Source organism: Palaemon carinicauda, chromosome 13 (assembly GCF_036898095.1).
Source record: "Palaemon carinicauda isolate YSFRI2023 chromosome 13, ASM3689809v2, whole genome shotgun sequence".
In the NCBI taxonomy this organism is placed as follows: domain Eukaryota; kingdom Metazoa; phylum Arthropoda; class Malacostraca; order Decapoda; family Palaemonidae; genus Palaemon; species Palaemon carinicauda.
Genome location: NC_090737.1, coordinates 41,321,697 through 41,340,677, shown reverse-complemented (window position 1 = coordinate 41,340,677; position 18,981 = coordinate 41,321,697). Strand labels below are relative to the sequence as shown.

The window sequence follows — 18,981 nt, the reverse complement described above, 5'->3', positions numbered from 1 at the left end:
TATTGTATTTATACATATATATACATTAAGTGCATAGTTGAGTGTTTAGCCCATTTTCATAACACATCTTTGTCCTTGTAGGTTATCATAAAATGTTAAAAAAAAGTAATAGGTTAATTTAATGCAATATATTGTAGGCGTATTTTGATGGTTAGCAACTAAATTGTGAAAGTGTTTTGAAAGATGGGAGCATATTTGCGATTATTAGTTGTAGAATTATTTTAAGTTGAGGGAAATAGTGCAAATATTTTAGTTGTCTTGCATAAGCTGTCATGATGGCAACATGAAGCTTTTATTCAATTTAAAATTAAGATTAACATTCTTTAAGAATGGTATGAACTTTCTAAAAAACTTATTTTATTGTACTCAGTAAAGTATACATTTACTTAACATTTTTTGAATTGCCCCATCTAACATTATGTTAAGGAAAAATGCTCTAAGCATTTTTCATTGGAAGACCAGCAGTATACGCCTGGCAATCCAGTCAGATGCTCAGTAGATATTCTTGCCATGTGTCCCATGACCCCTGATCCAATCAGCCAGTGATACTTGCCTTTCATATACTGGGACCGTCTTGGCTCAGTAACCAAACACTGGTGAACATTAGTCAAGTGCTCATATTCTCCTTCCCCTTTTTGTAATTTTATATTCTTATCTTTAATGACAAGGGCAACAAAAGCATCTGACTGGTTGATGTAAGTGTTGTACACATTGGCCTCCATCCTTAAATGTATTGTTATAGACAAGGAAATGTAGCATTTTAGTTAGCATTGATTAATTGAATTTGTGTGCTCCGTTGCCATTGCTTCCTTGTAGTGTTGTCATCTTATGTAGATATATTATTTCCAGTTTTCTTTCTCTTGTGTCATTGAGGAGGCACCTAGTATTTGTTGTGTATTTCTGGGGCATTAAAGGTCCAGTTTTCCTCAAAAGAGCTCTACTGCGTTAGCAGTTTACATTATAGCTGAAACAAAGGATGAAAGCTCAAGAATAATCCCATAGTGTACCAATTATCTTCAAGTTATAGTATCTCTTGAAACCCATTAGTGTACCATTCAAGTTACATTGCTTATAACAACACTTTGAATAACTTCTTGATATTGCAGGTTAAGAACCACCTTTATTTGAGTGGCTTTGTAGCTGCTTTGCAACAGGAGGACATTTAGCCTGAGTAGGAGTTAATGTAGGGGGCTGATTATTGTAATGTAGATTTGCACAACTCCCAAAAGTCCTTTTGCTCACATGAGTTTGTTTTGTTACATGTACAAGTTATCAACTGCATTTAAACTTCTTTCAAGTATTTTGTCGTAGATGTCAATATCAGACGTAAATAGTTTAGTACATTTTGACCTCTTTTTAAAACAGGTAAACATAAACAGTACTCCCTTTAATTCCATGTATTTATAATAAGAATATTGATTGGCGAATACTCTCAAGGCCCCACATGATTAAATTAAAGTTCTGCCATGAAGCACTGACTGTATTAGGTGTCAAAGTATGGAAATCATAGTACACCAAGAGTGGAAAACTTATGAAATGCATGCAAGTCCACTTCATTTTGAAAGTTGATCAGTGTAGAGCATGAAAAGAAAGTAATATGTATTTGAAGTTAATGAGACTGCTAACAGGTAATTGGAAAGAATAGATTGTATTTAGCTATGAAATATACAATACACATTGAGAATGGTGCATGTGTTAGTCCTAGACCAACTGCTTTCATTACTCAAGTGGTCTTTTTGGGGGGCCAAGTTTTAGTAATATTTGTTTTTACATTTAAACCTCATTTTTGTTTTGTTTTATCAACTACCCTTGCTTTGATTAATATCTTTATTTAAGTTCTGTCTGGCATTTTGTTTTGATTTTACCCAAATTATTTGGCAAGATGTACCGTACTGGTAATTTCAAGGTTAATCTATTCCAATTAATGTTGAACTAATTAATATTGGGACATGAGGAAATTATTTTAGTTTCTTTATTATTTTAGTTTCTTTATTATTTCTGCATCTAGTACATCTTGTGATATGATCATCTGTTCTAAGTTTAGAGATAGTGTGTGTGTGTGTGTATATATATATATAAATGCTTGTTGTTAAGCTTACAAGAAGAAAGGACTACTTTACTACTTAAGGAACTTTTTTCAGATTATCATGTCATATTTGATGAGATGGGTTGTATCTTGTTTATTTATTTTTCCAGTTGAACACTTTCATGTATCAGTTGAATACTGATCATGTTAAGATTAACTTTATTTTTATTTTTTCAGCTGGGAGTATTATATATATAGAAAAAATAAGATTATCATCTTTGGCTCATAATTGTCTGTACTAGAAAGCTTATATTGTAACCTATTTGGTTGTTCAGTGTTATCCAGCTATGTTGCAAGACCCTCAGTTTGACTGCTTGTTATTGTCGTTTGTTAGTGACCCACAAAGCCATTGACTTGTCGTTGGAAAAACTTATTGCAGCCATGCAATTGTCACTAATTGATTCAGTATGAATATTACGGTAAGGCATCATCAGTTTAATGAGCCTCTTAGTAACATGGCTGTGTATATCGGTACTGTTTTTGTTATCGTTTATAAATCTTTTGTTCTTGATAATTACTGAAGAGCTGTGATCATTGTATATCGTTTTATTTTTTGTACATATTCCTTTTTTATGTTCCGTCAGTGGCGCTTAATAAAGGATTGAAGGCTACATAATTCATAGTTTCATTTAACCTTGTTCTTGACCTTTCTACAATCATGCATACCAACCTCTTATATGTTTTACTTCATAGTTATAGGTACAGAATGGCCTACCAGGTACCTGTAACAGACCTTGGGACCCAAAAGTCATAAATCCAAGCCAATCCATCTCCACATAATGGGATATTTGTTTTTGGGTTATTTGGAAGTCCATGGAAAATTCCTGAAGAGGAGGATGTGACATAAAATTACTTATACTCATTTTCATTTATATTTTATTTTTTCAATTTTCTTAGTGATATATTTTTCTTGTTCTAATCAAATGATATGAACAAGAATCACTATTAGAACTTTCAAAGATAGAAATATAACTTAACATGGAATCCATTTTTAAACTAGATATTTATATTTCTCTACTGCATTTCTAATTACTTTCTTTAAAAGGTTTTGGTTAAGGTCAGGTATATCAAAAGGTAGGTTCTATATAAAATATACTTCAATATCTTATTCCCTTAATAACAATTTAGAGTATGAAAATAGCAAAACAGTAACATCTAAAGAAAACAGTAGCCAACAAACATAATTACTATACCGTACAATATTTAAGAGTAATATTAATATTACAATGTGTTACAAGATTCATGAAATACTCATCATCTCTCACTTCACAGTCCTCAGCCATGTAGGCATGGGTCTTCAAACTCTTCTAGTGCCTTGTGGAGCCCAATTAAACATTTGGTGACCTTATCTCTCTTGGGGAGTGCAAAGAGCTTGCCTAAACCATCTCCATCTACTCCTCACCATGATCCCACCCACATATGGCACTCGAGTAAATCTTTCTTATAGTTTCATTTCTAATCCTTTCCAGCCATTCAACTCCCAATATTCTTCTGAGGGTTTTCTCTCAAATCTACAAAATCTGTTGGATATTGTTTCACTGTCATACCATGATTCGTGACCATACAGTAACACCGATCTCACTAAACTGATATATAGCCTGATTTTTAAATGTAATTTCAGGCAATTTGATTTCCAAATTTTACTCAACCTAACCATTGTCTGATTTGCTTTTTTCAATCTTTCATTGAACTCAAATTCTAAAGATCCTGTATTAGGGATCATAGTTAATAAACATTTAAATGATTTCATCTCATTAATTCTTTCTCCTTCCAATGCTATTTCATCTGCCATTGCATATTCTGTTCTCATCATCTCTGTCTTTCTTCTATTTATCTAGAGCCCAACCTCATGTGATATTTCAAGCATACTGCTAAGCAGGCTTTGCAAGTCCAGTGGTGTTCTGCTAATAAGGACAGCGTCATCAGCATACTCTGGGTCAGCTAATTTCCTTTTACTAATCCAATCCAATCCTCCTCCACCATCCCCAACTGTTCTATGCATTATAAAATCCCTGAGGATTAACAACATAGGACAACACATCGCTTAGAGTACTCCACTGTTCACTGGAAATTCATTTGATAGGGCTCCACTAACATTAACTTTGCACTTGCTATTTTCATGAACACAATCAAATTTACATTCGAGAGGAACTTCATAATAACGCAGGACTCTCTATAAAATTGTCCGATGCACACTATCAAAGGTTTTTCCATAGTCCACAAATGCCATCAACAGCAGACTTCTATATTCTACACACTGCTGTGCCACATGTCTTAGAATTAAAATTTGGTCAGTACAACTTTTACCTTTTCTAAATCCTGCTTGTTCACATATACAAAAAAGTTATCTTATACATGATCATAAATACAATGATTTCATCACAAAAAGATAAAATTCAATTTTATAATTTCAAATGAGAATTAAATTTACAGTGTGTATAAATAATCATCAAAAATATCAATAATATTCATTATAGAGAAAAAAAGTATCTTCTGCTCAACAGGCACCAAATTCACAAATAATAATTAACCTATGCCTCTTTTCAGCAAGGTTCTAACACCATCTTCAAAGACATGACTAAATAATTCATCAAAAAGGAAAGATGGACTTCATTGGTGCTTTCAGGTATATCTGATTGAAATTCTCGATACCCTGACACATAGGACAAGTATAAAAAAACTGAGCCACATCTTGTCAAACATCATGCCAATAAAAATGTCTGATAGCATCAAAGTTTTTCTTACTACAAAATGTGTCAAAGGTTGTTTATGAGCAACACAACATTAACATTACCTCAACCAAAGTACAGTATGGTCAGACTTCTGATCTACAATCAACTCACAAACCAGACTCAAGATCACTGTAATCATAGAATAACAAACTACCAGTTATTTCTGACACATGACTGGAATCGAGCAAATCGGTATTAAACTGATTAAAGAAAAATGTCTCAAATAAGTTAACATCATCATCAACAGAGACATCTTACAAACCATAGTATCTTCAAAAGACAGATCGTTTGAATTCTCAATAAGAGATTCATCACAAACTAACGTGTCTTCACATGACAGGTTAACAGAACAGTCAGAGGACATAACATTACTAACCATAATGTCTGCCTAGGACAGAATAGTAGAACAGCTGACAGCAGAAACGCTTATAATGAACCAACATATCATTACTAGATGTGGCAACAAATATGACGAATTTTCTGTTGACCACTTGCATTTTTTTTAGCTTTACTCTCGCAACAGACAAAGTATTAATCAAAATACTTTTCATTAAAAGGAGGCACATCTCTATCTTGGATAGAAATATCTGACCAAAATCTGTGTAACACTACAATTAGTTTTTAATTTTTTCAAGTTCTAACTCTTTTTGAACATCAATCTCATGAGCCTTTATTTCAGATTCAAATTTCAATTTCTCATGATCAGCTTTAAATTCTAATTTCTCATGCTCAGCCTCTAATTGTTTACATCTAAAATTAGCTTCCCTTCCATCATACTCAGCTTCGACTTTTGACTCATTTTTCCTCTTGAACGAGCTTCTGTTCAAAGTCTTTCAAGTTCTATAGCTGATGAATTGGAACCCACTGATTCCTTATCTATAGCATCTAACACATCCTGAAGTAATGCTTTGTCTTCAAACAAATGTGAACTAACACATCCTGAGGTAACACTTTGTCTTCAACCAAATGTGAACCAGCACATGTTACATGTTTAATATTATCTTTCCTTGCTGAATTTTTTACATTAAGCTCCAGATATTTGCCTAAATTTACTAAGCTGTATTTCTTGACATCATTAACTTTTTAATTTATGGATAATCTCAAAATTTGTCAAAAAAGTCAGATTCATTAAACTCTGACATGTTTGCTAGCTATTTTATACAAGTGACAAAATTTTAGTTTATGAACAATCTCTGTATTTTAACTGAAATAACAATTCAGCTCGAACCTAAATTAAATTTATCTATACAGTATATTATGTTATAGGACCTGTGAGAAAGGTTTATTTTGAAAAACTAAATATTAATGACAATATTAAAATATTGTAAATGAAAAGTATCATTGTATTCTAGAACATGAGTTACTGGTAGATTCTCAAAAATATTTTGAAGCTGCCAGTTGTGCATATTGCATGATGAAGTTTAGCCATGAACTTTCGAGAAAACGGGTTCCTGATATACTGTATATATGAGAATGGGTGACGAGTTAGAGAAAGAGACTATTTTCAGCCACTCTTAGGTTATGGCGGCTTTCGTGGAGACATAATTTGTGACATCTGCTGTAACTCGACATTTTGTATTTCATTTACAACTCTTCTAGTTTTTAGAACCAACCAAGGAGATTTTGGAAGATCAAATATCATCAGGAGCTGTGTTCCAGATTATCATCTTCTACATTTAAAACTATGCTCTGGAAAATCCTTCAAAATCCGGTGCTGAGTTTCGGCATCATCCGAGTCTCAAATCATAGATCTAAGTCCTGTATACATTATGATCAAAATCTGTAAATTACTATTAATAAGGGAAGTATGAGTATTTTATGAATATTGTAACATTGTAAATATTAATATTACTCTTAAATACAATATTATTATTGTTATGTTTGCTGGTTTTTATTTTTTTGGTGTTACTGTTTTGCTATTATCAAGCTCAATTAATTGATAAGGGAATAAGACATTCAAGTAGATTATACATACTCTAAGTTTTGACATACCTGACCATAATAGAATCCAGATACTGGACAGGCCCCCTATTTTGTTACAGTCAGCTATATCAAAATGTAGATAATGTAAAATCTACTTCAATGTCTTATTCCCTTTAAGAATATCGAGAGCTATTTCTACTACATTGATTATTATAAAAAGCATAGTACTGAACAAATAATTTGGAGAAAACTTGTTAATCTCCCCGAAGTTTTATCACTTTATCAGTAAAGGATAAGATTCTTTCAAGCTTTAGATCCTCACTCCATCTGTAAATAGAAAAAAATAATTTCTGAAAGAAGATCATCCTTATTCTTCTATCTACTGTTTACATAAACTAGCAGTAAAAAAAATTTATCTAATTAAAAGTTTCTCTTATACAAACCCATTACTTTTACAAAGTCATATCTCAGTATTCAAGGTTCACAGACGTGTGGTTACTAGGGAGACGCACAATACTGAATTAATAAATTGGTTTCAGAGCCTTCTCATGATGTTCCCTCTGTCATGATCAGTGCACTTCACGACATTCTTGTTTCCCTTCTCCTTTACCGAAGAATACTGACTGCCATGCTCACATCGTCTCGGTCTTTCTACACCCGCCATACAGTAAACATCTCTAATTTTGTCTCTTCACTTTACGTGCCTTGTACTCTTGTTGTATTATTTTTGGTATGGTTTCTGAGAGAGCTTCATCATCCTCTCAAGCTACTCCTAAGCACCAGAAGACCGTGATGACCTTGAAGCAAAAGGTCGAGGTCTTAAACAGGTGTGGGAAGGTTAATCTTTTGCCACCATGAGATGAATGTTCAATGTAAACAAGAATACTGTGCTGTACATAAAGGAGGAGGCCGAAATTTGTGCTGCTAAGAGTGCAAGTAATTAGCAGAGTACTAAGCATGTTCAAACGGTGAGGGACAAGGCCAGGATCCCGATGTAGAGGCAAGGATCATCTGGGAGAAGGCCAAGTCTCTCTCAACTTTTCAAGTCTTCAGTTACAACACCCGAGGCTGAGAAAAAGCAACCAAGCACCAGTCAATCCTCCATTTCCTAGCCCACCTATGTCTCTCAACTGTAAGCCAGCAAGGGATGATTTTATAAGTTTAAGTGACACTTGTCACTGAAGAACTTTAAGATGACTGGGGAGACAGCAACTGTGGACCACAAAGCAGCAAATGCTTTTCCTAAAGAGCTTCAAGCTAGAGCAAATGTGGAATATGGATGAAATAGGTTAGTATGTATGGTAGTTAGTGTACTTTATGTAAGATTGAAAATGTACATAATTTTTTTTCTTACGCAAATACAAACCATTGTCCTTTAAGTAAGGAGTATGTTTTCAGTGCGAAGCTTGATGGCAGTTGAATAATTTAACGAGCAATTAAACAACAGGCGGGAGCATGGGCAAGGCTCGTAAAAGTCTCTTTACTCATGTTTTTGGCAGTATCAAGTAAGACACTTGATCTTGAGCGGAAAGATTTTACATTTTTTTTTTAAACCGGTTGTAGATCCACAATCTCTGCTCTTGTTAGGGGCATGATTGTTAACAGTTATCCCTGTGTACCAAGTGCAGGTTGTAACCTCCTTGTATTATTATTATTATTATCATTATTATTATTATTATTATTATTATTATTATTATTACTTGCTAAGCTACAACCATAGTTGGAAAAGCAGGATGCTATAAGCCCAGGGGCTCCAACAGGGAAAATAGCCCATTGAGGAAAGGAAACAAGGAAATATGAAATCTTTTTAAAACAGAAACAACTTTAAATTAAATAATTCATATATAAAATATAAAAACTTTAACAAAATAAGAAGAGAAATAATATAGAATAGTGTGCCCGAGTGTATCCTCAAGCAAGAGAACTCTAACCCAAGACAGTAAAAGACCATGGTACAGAGGCTATGGCACTACCCAAGACTAGAGAACAATGGTTTGATTTTGGAGTTTCCTTCTCTAAGAAGAGCTGCTTACCATAGCTAAAGAGTCTCTTCTACCCTTACCAAGAGGAAAGAGGCCACTGAACAGTTACAGTTCATTAACCCCTTGGGTGAAGAAGAATTGTTTGGTAATCTCAGTGTTGTCAGGTGTATGAGTACAGAGGAGAATCTGTAAAGAATAGGCCAGACTATTCGGTGTATGTGTAGTCAAAGGTAAAATTATCCATAACCAGAGAGAAGTATCCAATGTAGTACTGTCTAGCCAGTCAAAGGACCCCCATATCTCTCTAGCGGTAGTATCTCAACGGGTGGCTGGTGCCCTGGCCAACCTACTACCTACAAGCGTATGCTTTAACAGGAAGGAACAGAACTTTGCTTCATTCTTTCGTTCATTGGGTGCATTTGCTATCACCGGGGGAGTATGTGGTAAGAGCAAAGAGCCCTCAGACCTACATCAGCGGAATTTCAATTGCTGGTGGCGAGTTGGGTTCCACCTGTGCTTGCCACACCCTATTGGAGTTTGGAAACTCTTCTCTGTATGTGCTACCACTGATGGCAAGTGTAACCTGAGGAAGGTTTTAGTCTTCTGAGGACTTTAAAGTATACTCTCCAATGCCAGTGTCTCCTTGGAGTCAGTGTGTTCTCAGTAAAATTATGACACTCTTGATGGACTTTGATACTTATGGAGGTGTAAACCCAAATGGTATTTTTCCTTTTTTTTTATAAAGACTGCGGATTTCTTACCTCCTAAGTTGTCTATTATTTTCTGCAAGTTAGCAAGAAGAGGTTCCTTTAGCACTTGTTGGAAAATTGGTAATGTTACTAGTACATTAGCTAATTGTGTTTGTGGTACCTCTAGCTCAGGTGATTACCACCCACTTTCCATAACTCCCATACAGTATAATCTAAAATTTTTGAACATCTTTTGGAACTTTCAAATAGTAACCATCTATTCCCAAGATTACAATTTAGCTTCTATAAAGGCCTCGGAGCATGTGATGCCCTTCTTAAAACCTCCAATGCTGTACAGAAGTCCTTTGATTTTGGTCAGGAAGCTCGTATGATTGACCTAGATTTTAGTGCTGCCTTTGACCGTGTTAATCATCAAGTCCTTGTTTTCAAACTCAAACAGTTGAGAGTATAGTAGAAGGGTTTCTTCTTAGCACCATTAATGAATTTTCAAGTAATAAAATGTTGATTATGGGCACCATTCCAAGTACAGTATAGGAATATGATATCTGGTGTTTCTTGAGGTAGTGTTCTTGGCCTATTACTTTTCATACTATATACATATAATATGTAGTTTGGCCTAGAAAAGAAGCTCATTGCATATGCAGATGATGCTGTTCTCTTTGCCTCAATTTCATCTTCTGAATGTAGATCTGGGGTTACTAAATCCCTTCATAGAGATCTAGATAAAATTAATGCATGGGGCATGAAGTTGAACCTAACAAAACTCAAAGTATGATTGTAAGTAGGTCAAGGACAGTGACTTCTCAACATGTAGATCTCTGCATTAATAATGTTTCTTTAACTCTATAAAAATCCTTTATACAATTTAAGGTGTAATTCTTGATGGCAAATATACTTTTGAGAAACACATTTAGTCTGTCTCTTCTTCAATTGCACAAAAAAATCTCTTATTAAGAAAGTCTCCTAAGATTTTTGGTATAATCAATCTATTCTGAAGAAGTGTTTAAATTTTTTCATTCTACCCGGTTTCGAGTATTATTCTCCTGTCTGGTGTTCACTTGCTGACTCTCATCTTAATTTTTTGGACACAAACTTGCAGTCTATCAAATCTCTTATTCCAGATCTAGATGTTTAACTCTGGCAATGTCGTTCAGTCAGTTCTTTATGCACGTTGCATAAGATATTTCTTAATTCTGACCATCCTTTGGATTCAGATCTACTCAAACTCTACTAACCTTTATGTAGTACTAGACATGCAGTTAATTTTAACAGTCATGCCTTCAACATAGGGCTTAATACTACACAATATTCTAAATGTTTAATCCAGCTATGATCATATTGTGGAGTGATCTTAATCAGGCAGTTGAATCGGTGAAACTTTACAAGTTCAAAATTGCAGTGAATGTTTTTATGTTGAGCAAGCTGACATAAGTCTCTCTTCTTAGTGTACATATGACAGATTAATTTTAATGTTGTTACTGATTTAAGGTATTTCATATTGATTACCCATTAATTCTCATGTAGTTTATTTATTTCCTTTCCTCACTGGGCTACTTTTCCTTGTTGGAGACCTTGGGCTTATTGCATCTTGCTTTCTCAACTTGGGTTGCTCTTTGGCTAATAATAATAATAATAATAATAATAATAATAATAATAATAATAATAATAATAATGTCTGCAGTAGTTCCCCCCTTTGAAGGCCCCCAGGCCCTAAAGGACATGTTCCCTGGTGTTGGGTGAGGGGGTTCCCTGTGCATCTCCCTGCCCCAATAACCCCTGCCTGCTCCTTCTGTGATTCACCCCAACCACTGTGGCTAGGGGGGACAGTTTGGGGCTTCCTCTTCTTTGTAACTGAGACTTCCCTCCCAATGATAGTGTTCTCCAGAATAGTGGTTCTTGTTGGAGCAATCCCTGTAGTTTAAACCCTTGGAGAAGCTTTGTTGTCTGGGTTTCTCAGTCTCTGACGCCTCTGCTTGCAGAGCCTGAAGGGAGAGCTGGAATAGGAAGAAACGTGCGGTTTCTTCTTCCTCTTTCAACTAATCCTCCTCATCGTCCTCTTCGCCTTTTGACTCTGTTCACTTCTTCTAAAATGAATAATAGTGGAAGAAGTCGAGGAAGTCTTGGTAGTCATAGTCGTAAAAAGGGCTACTTTCGACACCACCTCTCTTTGGAAGGGGTTGGTTCCCGACCCAGTGGGGTGAGAGCTATGGCCGTTGTTTCAGGCAGATCAAAGCCTCCAGCCTCTACCAGCCTGGGGCTTGCTCAAGTACTTGGCTACCCTTGTAGCCATATGGGACTGATGTTACATCTCTGTATTTAGGGGCCAGAGGCAGGGGGCCATGACCCTAGATCATGGCTTCGAGTCTCGGCAACCGGAGCCGGGGCTGAGGCCTGAGCTCGGGTCCCGGGTTGCTTCGGTAGCCAAGTAGGATAGACAGCCATTGCACAAGGCCAGGGTGTGACCCTGGAAATGTCCCAAGCCTGGGGCACCACCTTAGTTTGTCCAGTGTTGGCCCCGTGTTTCAGGACACCCTAGGGATCAGGGGCTGTGGCCTGTGTCAAGGTTCCACGTCTGCAACCCCCTCGGTCAGGGCTTGTGTTTCCCCCCAACTGCCTTGTCTTCCAGGCAGGGTAGTTGTTAGGTGCCCGTGTTGGACCTCCAGGGCGAAAGTATGGAGCCAAAGCTAGACTTCGTGTCTAGACCCTGAGTTGTGGCTTGGATTTGTGGCTACCAGATGGTTTGATGTTGGGTCCATGTTTTTTGGCCTTGTAAGACCAATGCACGGGGCAGGGCCACGATTCTGTGTTACAGCTACTCGCCACGACACACATGGGGAGTGGCTTGGGTCCTCCCCAGCTACCTTGGTAGCAGGGTGGTATAAGGGTACAAGTATGTTTTTTGTCTTCTGGAACAATATGCGTGGCTGGGGCCGCGACCCTGTATCATATCCCCTGCCGCAGACCCCCAGCATCATGGTTTAGGTTCCCTGGCTATCCACTGACCAGAGGGGTGGCTAGATGTTGCGACTGTGGACACTTGCCCACTGGTCGATGGAGCTTTGGTACTCGCATCTCTCCTCCAGCTGAAACACTGGACTCCTGCCCTCCTCAACTTGTGATACTTCAGTAGAGCAAACTGAGAGGATGTCACCATTCGCAGCCCTCTTTGTGAGTGCCCAAGAGTAGGGGGCAGAGGGATCTCCTCTATGTAAGGCATGAGGCTGTGGTCTATTCTAGCAGAGGAAGAATACGAGTACTCCTAACATGTGCCGTGTTAGTTCTGGGGATCTTTTCCCAACTGTCCTCAATTACGTGGTCTGTTTTGTCCTTGGGAAAATACAGAATACAAAATACTTAAGTTCCAAGAAGCTGTTTGTAAATTAAATGCTTTGCAAGTCGTTATTTGTTAAATTTGGGCCTACACAGGATTAATTCAATTCACATGCCTACGATTTCCTGCTGCAAATGTCAACAAATAGTAAAGTTTCATATGAAATAAATATCAGGGTATAGCAAATACCATTTTCCTTAGCCTACTGTATTAAATAATATAATAGATTGTTTTATTATACTGTAGTATTTTTTATTATCCTATTATACGATAGAAATACATAGTACACAAACAAAAAGATATACTGGATGCTCTGCATACTGGGTACCTTTTATCAATGATCAAATAAGCTACAGTATAAATAGTAACATATGCTACTGTAATTCATCCTTAAATCACTGCTTAGTATATTCAATAAATATACAGGTCATTTTACTATTTTATTGTCCTATGTAGATAATGTAAAACACGAACTGCTATGATGACCATGTTTAGCAAATGAGATAATTTTGAATGATCCATGTTGGTGCTGCCCAGCATTTGAGACATCAGCATAAGAAACTACTCCGGAGTAGAGCAAATTTCAAAATTCGAACTTTTGACACAAATATCAAAGATTTATGATTTCAGCTAGATTTATGTTTGCATTTCCGAATGTTTTTAAGTTGATAAGACCTATAATCATATTCTGGGGGGATGAGTCCACGGAGCAACCTGTTGTGCCCTCTTCATGGGCTGGATAAGAGGGTACTCTAATTTTATCTACTCCTAAGAACCGGTGCCGAAGAACACAGATAATTTCAGGTCAGTACTTTGAGGGTGCGACTGTTGGAGAGAGGATAATGGGAATCTATCCACGGGGTGGTCCATTGTCATTGGGAAGTGCTTAGATGTCTCTCAAGGGTCCATTCTCAGGGCTGCCTGTTGCATCCCAGTCCTAGACAAGTTACCTCAGAAGTGGCTCATCACTTCAGAGCTCTTTGGTGCAGTGTTTGCAAGGAAGACAACCCGGGCCTTTCCTATACCCTACCAGAACTGCCCATAACTTCCCAGAGCATGTGGGGAAGAAGAGGGTTATGCTTTGCAACATTCCCTCAAATTTTTTCCTCTCATCAGAGAAGGGGGATTGCTTATCATACCTTTGGCAAACTAGTAGAAGTATGGGAGGTGAGCCTTGGGTAGCACGAGTCCTAAAGGACAGGTGCTTACTACCCTTTTCAGCCCTTTGGTCCTGCCTTTCCTCTTTTACCGACAGAGTACTGTACTCTGTTATTCCAACATCCCTGAGAACCCTGTCTTATGGAGAGAGGTAGAATAGGTGTTGGAGTGGATCGCTTCAATAATTCCATCTGAGGAAGATTCTTGCTTTCAGTGGATCTGAAAAATGTGAATCTTACTACCAGTGCATCAGTCCATTGTTAGTAATATACCTCCCTTCTCCCGCTACAATTATTTGATTTGCAGTTAGATTAAAAAGTCCGAAACTCAGAGCAAATCGTTCGTCAGATGTCTTTAATATCAACATGACAAAACACAGTGTTGCCTTCTTACAACTTCTAGGAAATGGGCGGGGCCTTGTCCAACCTCCATGAATGTATACAATTATTATAAATTGAGTTGTCATATTTCATACTGTGGTATATATATATATATATATATATATATATATATATATATATATATATATATATATATATATATATCTCCACCTACGCCTATTGATGCAAATGGCCTCGGTTAGATTTCGGCAGTCGTCTTAATCTTGAGCTTTTAATTCAATACCTCTCCATTCATCATCTCCTACTTTGCGCTTCATAGTCCTCAGCCATGTAGGCCTGGGTGTTCCAGCTCTTCTAGTGTCTTGTGGAACCCACCTGAACATTTGGTAAACTAATCTCTCTTGGGGAGTGCGAAGAGCATGCCCAAAACATCTCCATCTACCCATCATCATGATCTCATCCACATATGGCCCTCAAGCAATCTCTCTTATAGTTTCATTTCTAATCCTGTCCTGCCAATTAACTCCAAATTTCCTTCTGAGGACTTTGTTCTCAAATCTACTAAACCTATTGGAGATAGTTTCATTGTCATACCATGACTCATGTCCATAGAGTAACTGCCGATCTCACTAAACTGATATATAGTTTGATTTTCATATGTAATTTCAGGCAATTTGATTTCCAAACTTTACTTAATCCAGGCATTGTCTGATTTGCTTTTTTTCAATCTTTCACTAAACTCTTATTCCAAAGACCTTGTATCGGGTATCATAGCTCCTAAATACTTGAATGTTTCTACCTCATTAATCCTTTCTCTTTCCAATGATATTTCATCTTCCATTGCATACTCTATTCTCATCATCTCTGTTTTTCTTCTATTTATCTTCTGCCCAAAATTGTATGATATTTCATGAATTCTGGTAAGCAAGCATTTCAAATCCTGTGGTGTTCAGCTAACAAGGACAGCATCATCAGCATACTCTAGGTCTGCTAAATTCCTATCATCAATCAGTCCAATCCTTCATCACCATCTGTGACTGTTCTACACATTACAAAATCCATGAGGAGAATAAACAACACAGGTGACAACACTTTCGCTTGGAGTACTCCGCTATCCACTGGAAATTCATGTGATAAGACTCCATTAACATTAACCTTGCACTTGCTATGTTCATGAACAGACTTAATCAAATTTAAATGTTTAAGAGGAATTCCATGATAACGCAGGACTCTCCCCTAAATTGGCCAGTGCAATTATCAAAGGCTTTTTTCATAGTCCACAAATGCCATCAAAAGGGGATTTCTATATTCTACGCATTGGTGTACAACATGTCTCTAAATGAAAATTTGGTCAGTACAACTTCTACCTTTTCTAAATCCTGCTAGTTCATCTCTCGCCCTTTCTTCAATCTTACTCTCCAGTCTCTTTAGAATAAGCATACTATATATTTTCATAACTGATGTAAGTGTTATGCCTCTGTAATTAGTGCAATCAGTCAGGTCTCCCTTTTTTGCTATTTTCATCAACACTCCCAACTCCCATTCATCAGGTTTTGCCTCTTCATGCCACATTCTACAAAATAATCTTGTAAGTAGTCTGGGAGTCTATCCATTTTCGGGCAGCATCCTCTCGGCAATTATTCCATCATATCCTGGGGCTTTCCATCTCTTTAGTTTTTTTTGGATAGCCTCGACTTCAAACACACTGAATTTATTCATGGGCACATCAAGGTCTTCATCAGCTTCAGGTATATCAATCAAACTATTCCCTTCATGACTCCTATTCATAGCCTCACTAAAGTGTTCCATCCAATGTTGTCTTTCTTCATCTTCTGTTGCTATAACAGACTCAACTCTCTTTTTGATGGATACAGTGAACCCTCGCTACTTCGCGGTTCGACAATCGCGGATTCACCACTTCACGGGGTTTTCCCATAACCCATATATATATACATATCGCGGATTTTCCGGAAAATTCGAAAATACCGCGAAATCTGAAGACAACCAAATACGATATTTTGTTACCTGTAATTCCATTAATACTGTAATTAGTAATATCTGCTCTTACTGATTGTTCATTGCATTACATATGATATATAATTCAGCACAGAAAGAAATAAAACACGAAAAGAGAATGTGATCATACGATAATTCAGTACGTAGTAAAATTAAATCGAACATGAAACGCAAATCAGATGCAGTCATACCATATTAGAATGGTGTGTACTGTAATGGATGTGCTTCTTTTCCATGAATCTTTTGTATGTATACGTACGTAGTACAGTACTGCATCCAATAATATTCTTTGTTGCAAAAATCACATTTCGAATAAGCGTACGAGAGAGAGAGAGAGAGAGAGAGAGAGAGAGAGAGAGAGAGAGAGAGAGAGAGAGAGAGAGAGAGAGAGAGAGAGAGAGAGCGTAAAATAGCGTACGTAAATTTTTATTATTATTGTTATTATTATTATTATTGTTGTTGTTGTTAATAAAATTATTATTGTTATTATTATTATCATTATTATTATTATTATTACTGTACAGTATTATTATCATTATTTATTATTATTACGGTATTGTACTTAATCTACGTACGTTCAGTATGCGCGGGGCATCTTCTATGAGTAACCAACGCATCATAGTACTGTAAGACGGGTTGTGATTGGTTCAAGCGCTGATAGATGACGAATCAGAACTCAAGTTTTGTTATCTAGCCTGTGATTGGTGTTTTGCCCGCATCTTCTACCCGCAGCATCAAAGTTCTCGCGGGGCTGGATCGTTCACTTTCTCTTTCCGCGTATCGCTGAGTAGACGTTCTTAAGTTTGTGAAGTTTAATCTGTGCTGTGTGCGACTGTTTTAAGTTGAACTTTTTGTTGATCTTTCTGTTAAATCCTACTGTACAATGCCTCCCAAGCGTTCTGCTTCTAGTAAGGCTGGTAGTGAGCCTAAACGCCACCGAAGGATGATGACGATAGCTGAGAAGGTTACGCTTCTCGACATGTTAAAAGATGGTAGAAGTTACGCGGCCGCCGGCCGCCATTTTGGCATCAACGAATCCACCGTTCGCTATATCAAAAAGGACGAGGCGAACATTAGAAAGACGGCTGCAATCACCTTTAGCAGATCAGCGAAGCGAGTCGTTACAACGCGTAATAAAACGATCGTACGCATGGAAGGTGCTTTAGCTGTGTGGATTGCCGACTGCCGGAAGAAGAACATAGCCTTGGATACGAACACCATCCAAACAAAGGCTTTAAGTTTATATGAGAATTTTGCTGCAAAGGAACCTAAAGACGACGACGGCAACCATGCTGAAGATGATGATGATGCAGATGATCCTCAACCAGGGACATCCACTGATTCCCAGCCTCAGAAACGTTTTTCCGCAAGCAAAGGATGGTTCGCGAAGTTTCAGAAACGCTTCGCCCTGAAAAGCGTTTCCCTGCATGGGGAGTCTGCTTCCGCTGACACTGCCGCTGCTGAAACTTACGTGAACCAGACGTTCAAGAATATTATCGCCGAAGGTGGATACAAGCCGGAACAAGTCTTTAATATGGATGAGACTGGCTTGTTTTGGAAGAGAATGCCGTCGCGAACTTTCCTGTTCAAAGAGGAAGCCAAAGCCTCTGGCTTTAAGGCATTCAAGGATCGCGTTACCCTCGTGATGTGTGGCAATGCTGCTGGATTTTTGTTAAAGCCGGGGCTTATTTATAAGTCGAAAAATCCTCGCGCTTTGAAAAATAAAAATAAGAATCTCCTTCCCGTGTACTGGATGCATAATCAAAAAGCATGGATTACGAAGATGCTGACCTCCAACTGGTTCCACCAGTGTTTCATCCCGCAAGTCCATGAATATCTCTTAGAGAAGGGCTTGCCATTCAAGATCCTTCTCCTTATGGATAACGCTGGTGGACACGCAACTGACCTGTCGCGTGAGGGCGTTCAGGTTGAGTTCCTGCCACCCAACACCACGTCATTAATTCAACCGATGGACCAGGGGGTTATCAGGGCGTTCAAGGCCCTCTACACGAAGAATACCTTGGCGGACCTCGTTGCGTGTGTGGATGCTGCCCAAGATGACGAGGATGAAGATTTCAACTTGAAGGCGTACTGGCGGCAGTACACCATAGCCACGTGCCTGCAGAATATTCAGAAGGCACTTCAAGAGATGAAACCTGCAACCGTGAATGCGAGCTGGAAGAAGCTGTGGCCCGATATTGTTTACGACGACAAGGGATTTACTCCGTCGGAAATCCAACACTCTGCAATACGGAAATCTGTGCAGTTGGCTGCCATAATTGGAGGTGACGGGTTTGGCGACATGACGACTGAAGACGTCGACGAGTTGTTGGACTGCCATTCCCAGCCCCTAACTGACGCAGACCTCGAAGACCTGACGAAATCGGCAAGTGAGGAAGAGAGTGATACCCAGGAAGAGACCCAAGAAAATGTCGAAGAAACGGGCTTAACATTAGAACGGCTTGCCAAGTTCTGCAACCATATCAAGGAGGCGAAAGAAATGTTACAAGAGTGGGACGAGGATATGGTTCGCTCGATGCAATTCTCCAACAAGGTCGATGACATCATGACTCCCTACAGGATGCTCTTGGATCGAAAAAAGAAGCAGCGGCAACAACTTCCGATCACAATGTTCTTCCAGCCTCGCAAAAAAGAGCCAGTTCCTCCTGCTAGTACGCCTTCGGAAGAAATTGAAGAAGTTT

General features: G+C 37.9%; 1 protein-coding gene across 2 annotated transcripts in view; it reads right to left on the bottom strand.

Moving 5' to 3' along the window:
- Positions 1-5,892: 5,892 nt before the first annotated feature.
- LOC137652297 (uncharacterized protein F13E9.13, mitochondrial) overlaps positions 5,893-18,981 on the bottom strand; it is a 187,439-nt gene continuing 174,350 nt past the window's right edge. For both annotated transcript variants that reach the window (XM_068385609.1, XM_068385610.1), the window contains exon 8: positions 5,893-7,068. In XM_068385609.1, the coding sequence (XP_068241710.1) occupies positions 6,996-7,068 (73 nt within the window). In that variant the 3' untranslated portion in view covers positions 5,893-6,995. The remainder of the gene's footprint in view (positions 7,069-18,981) is intronic.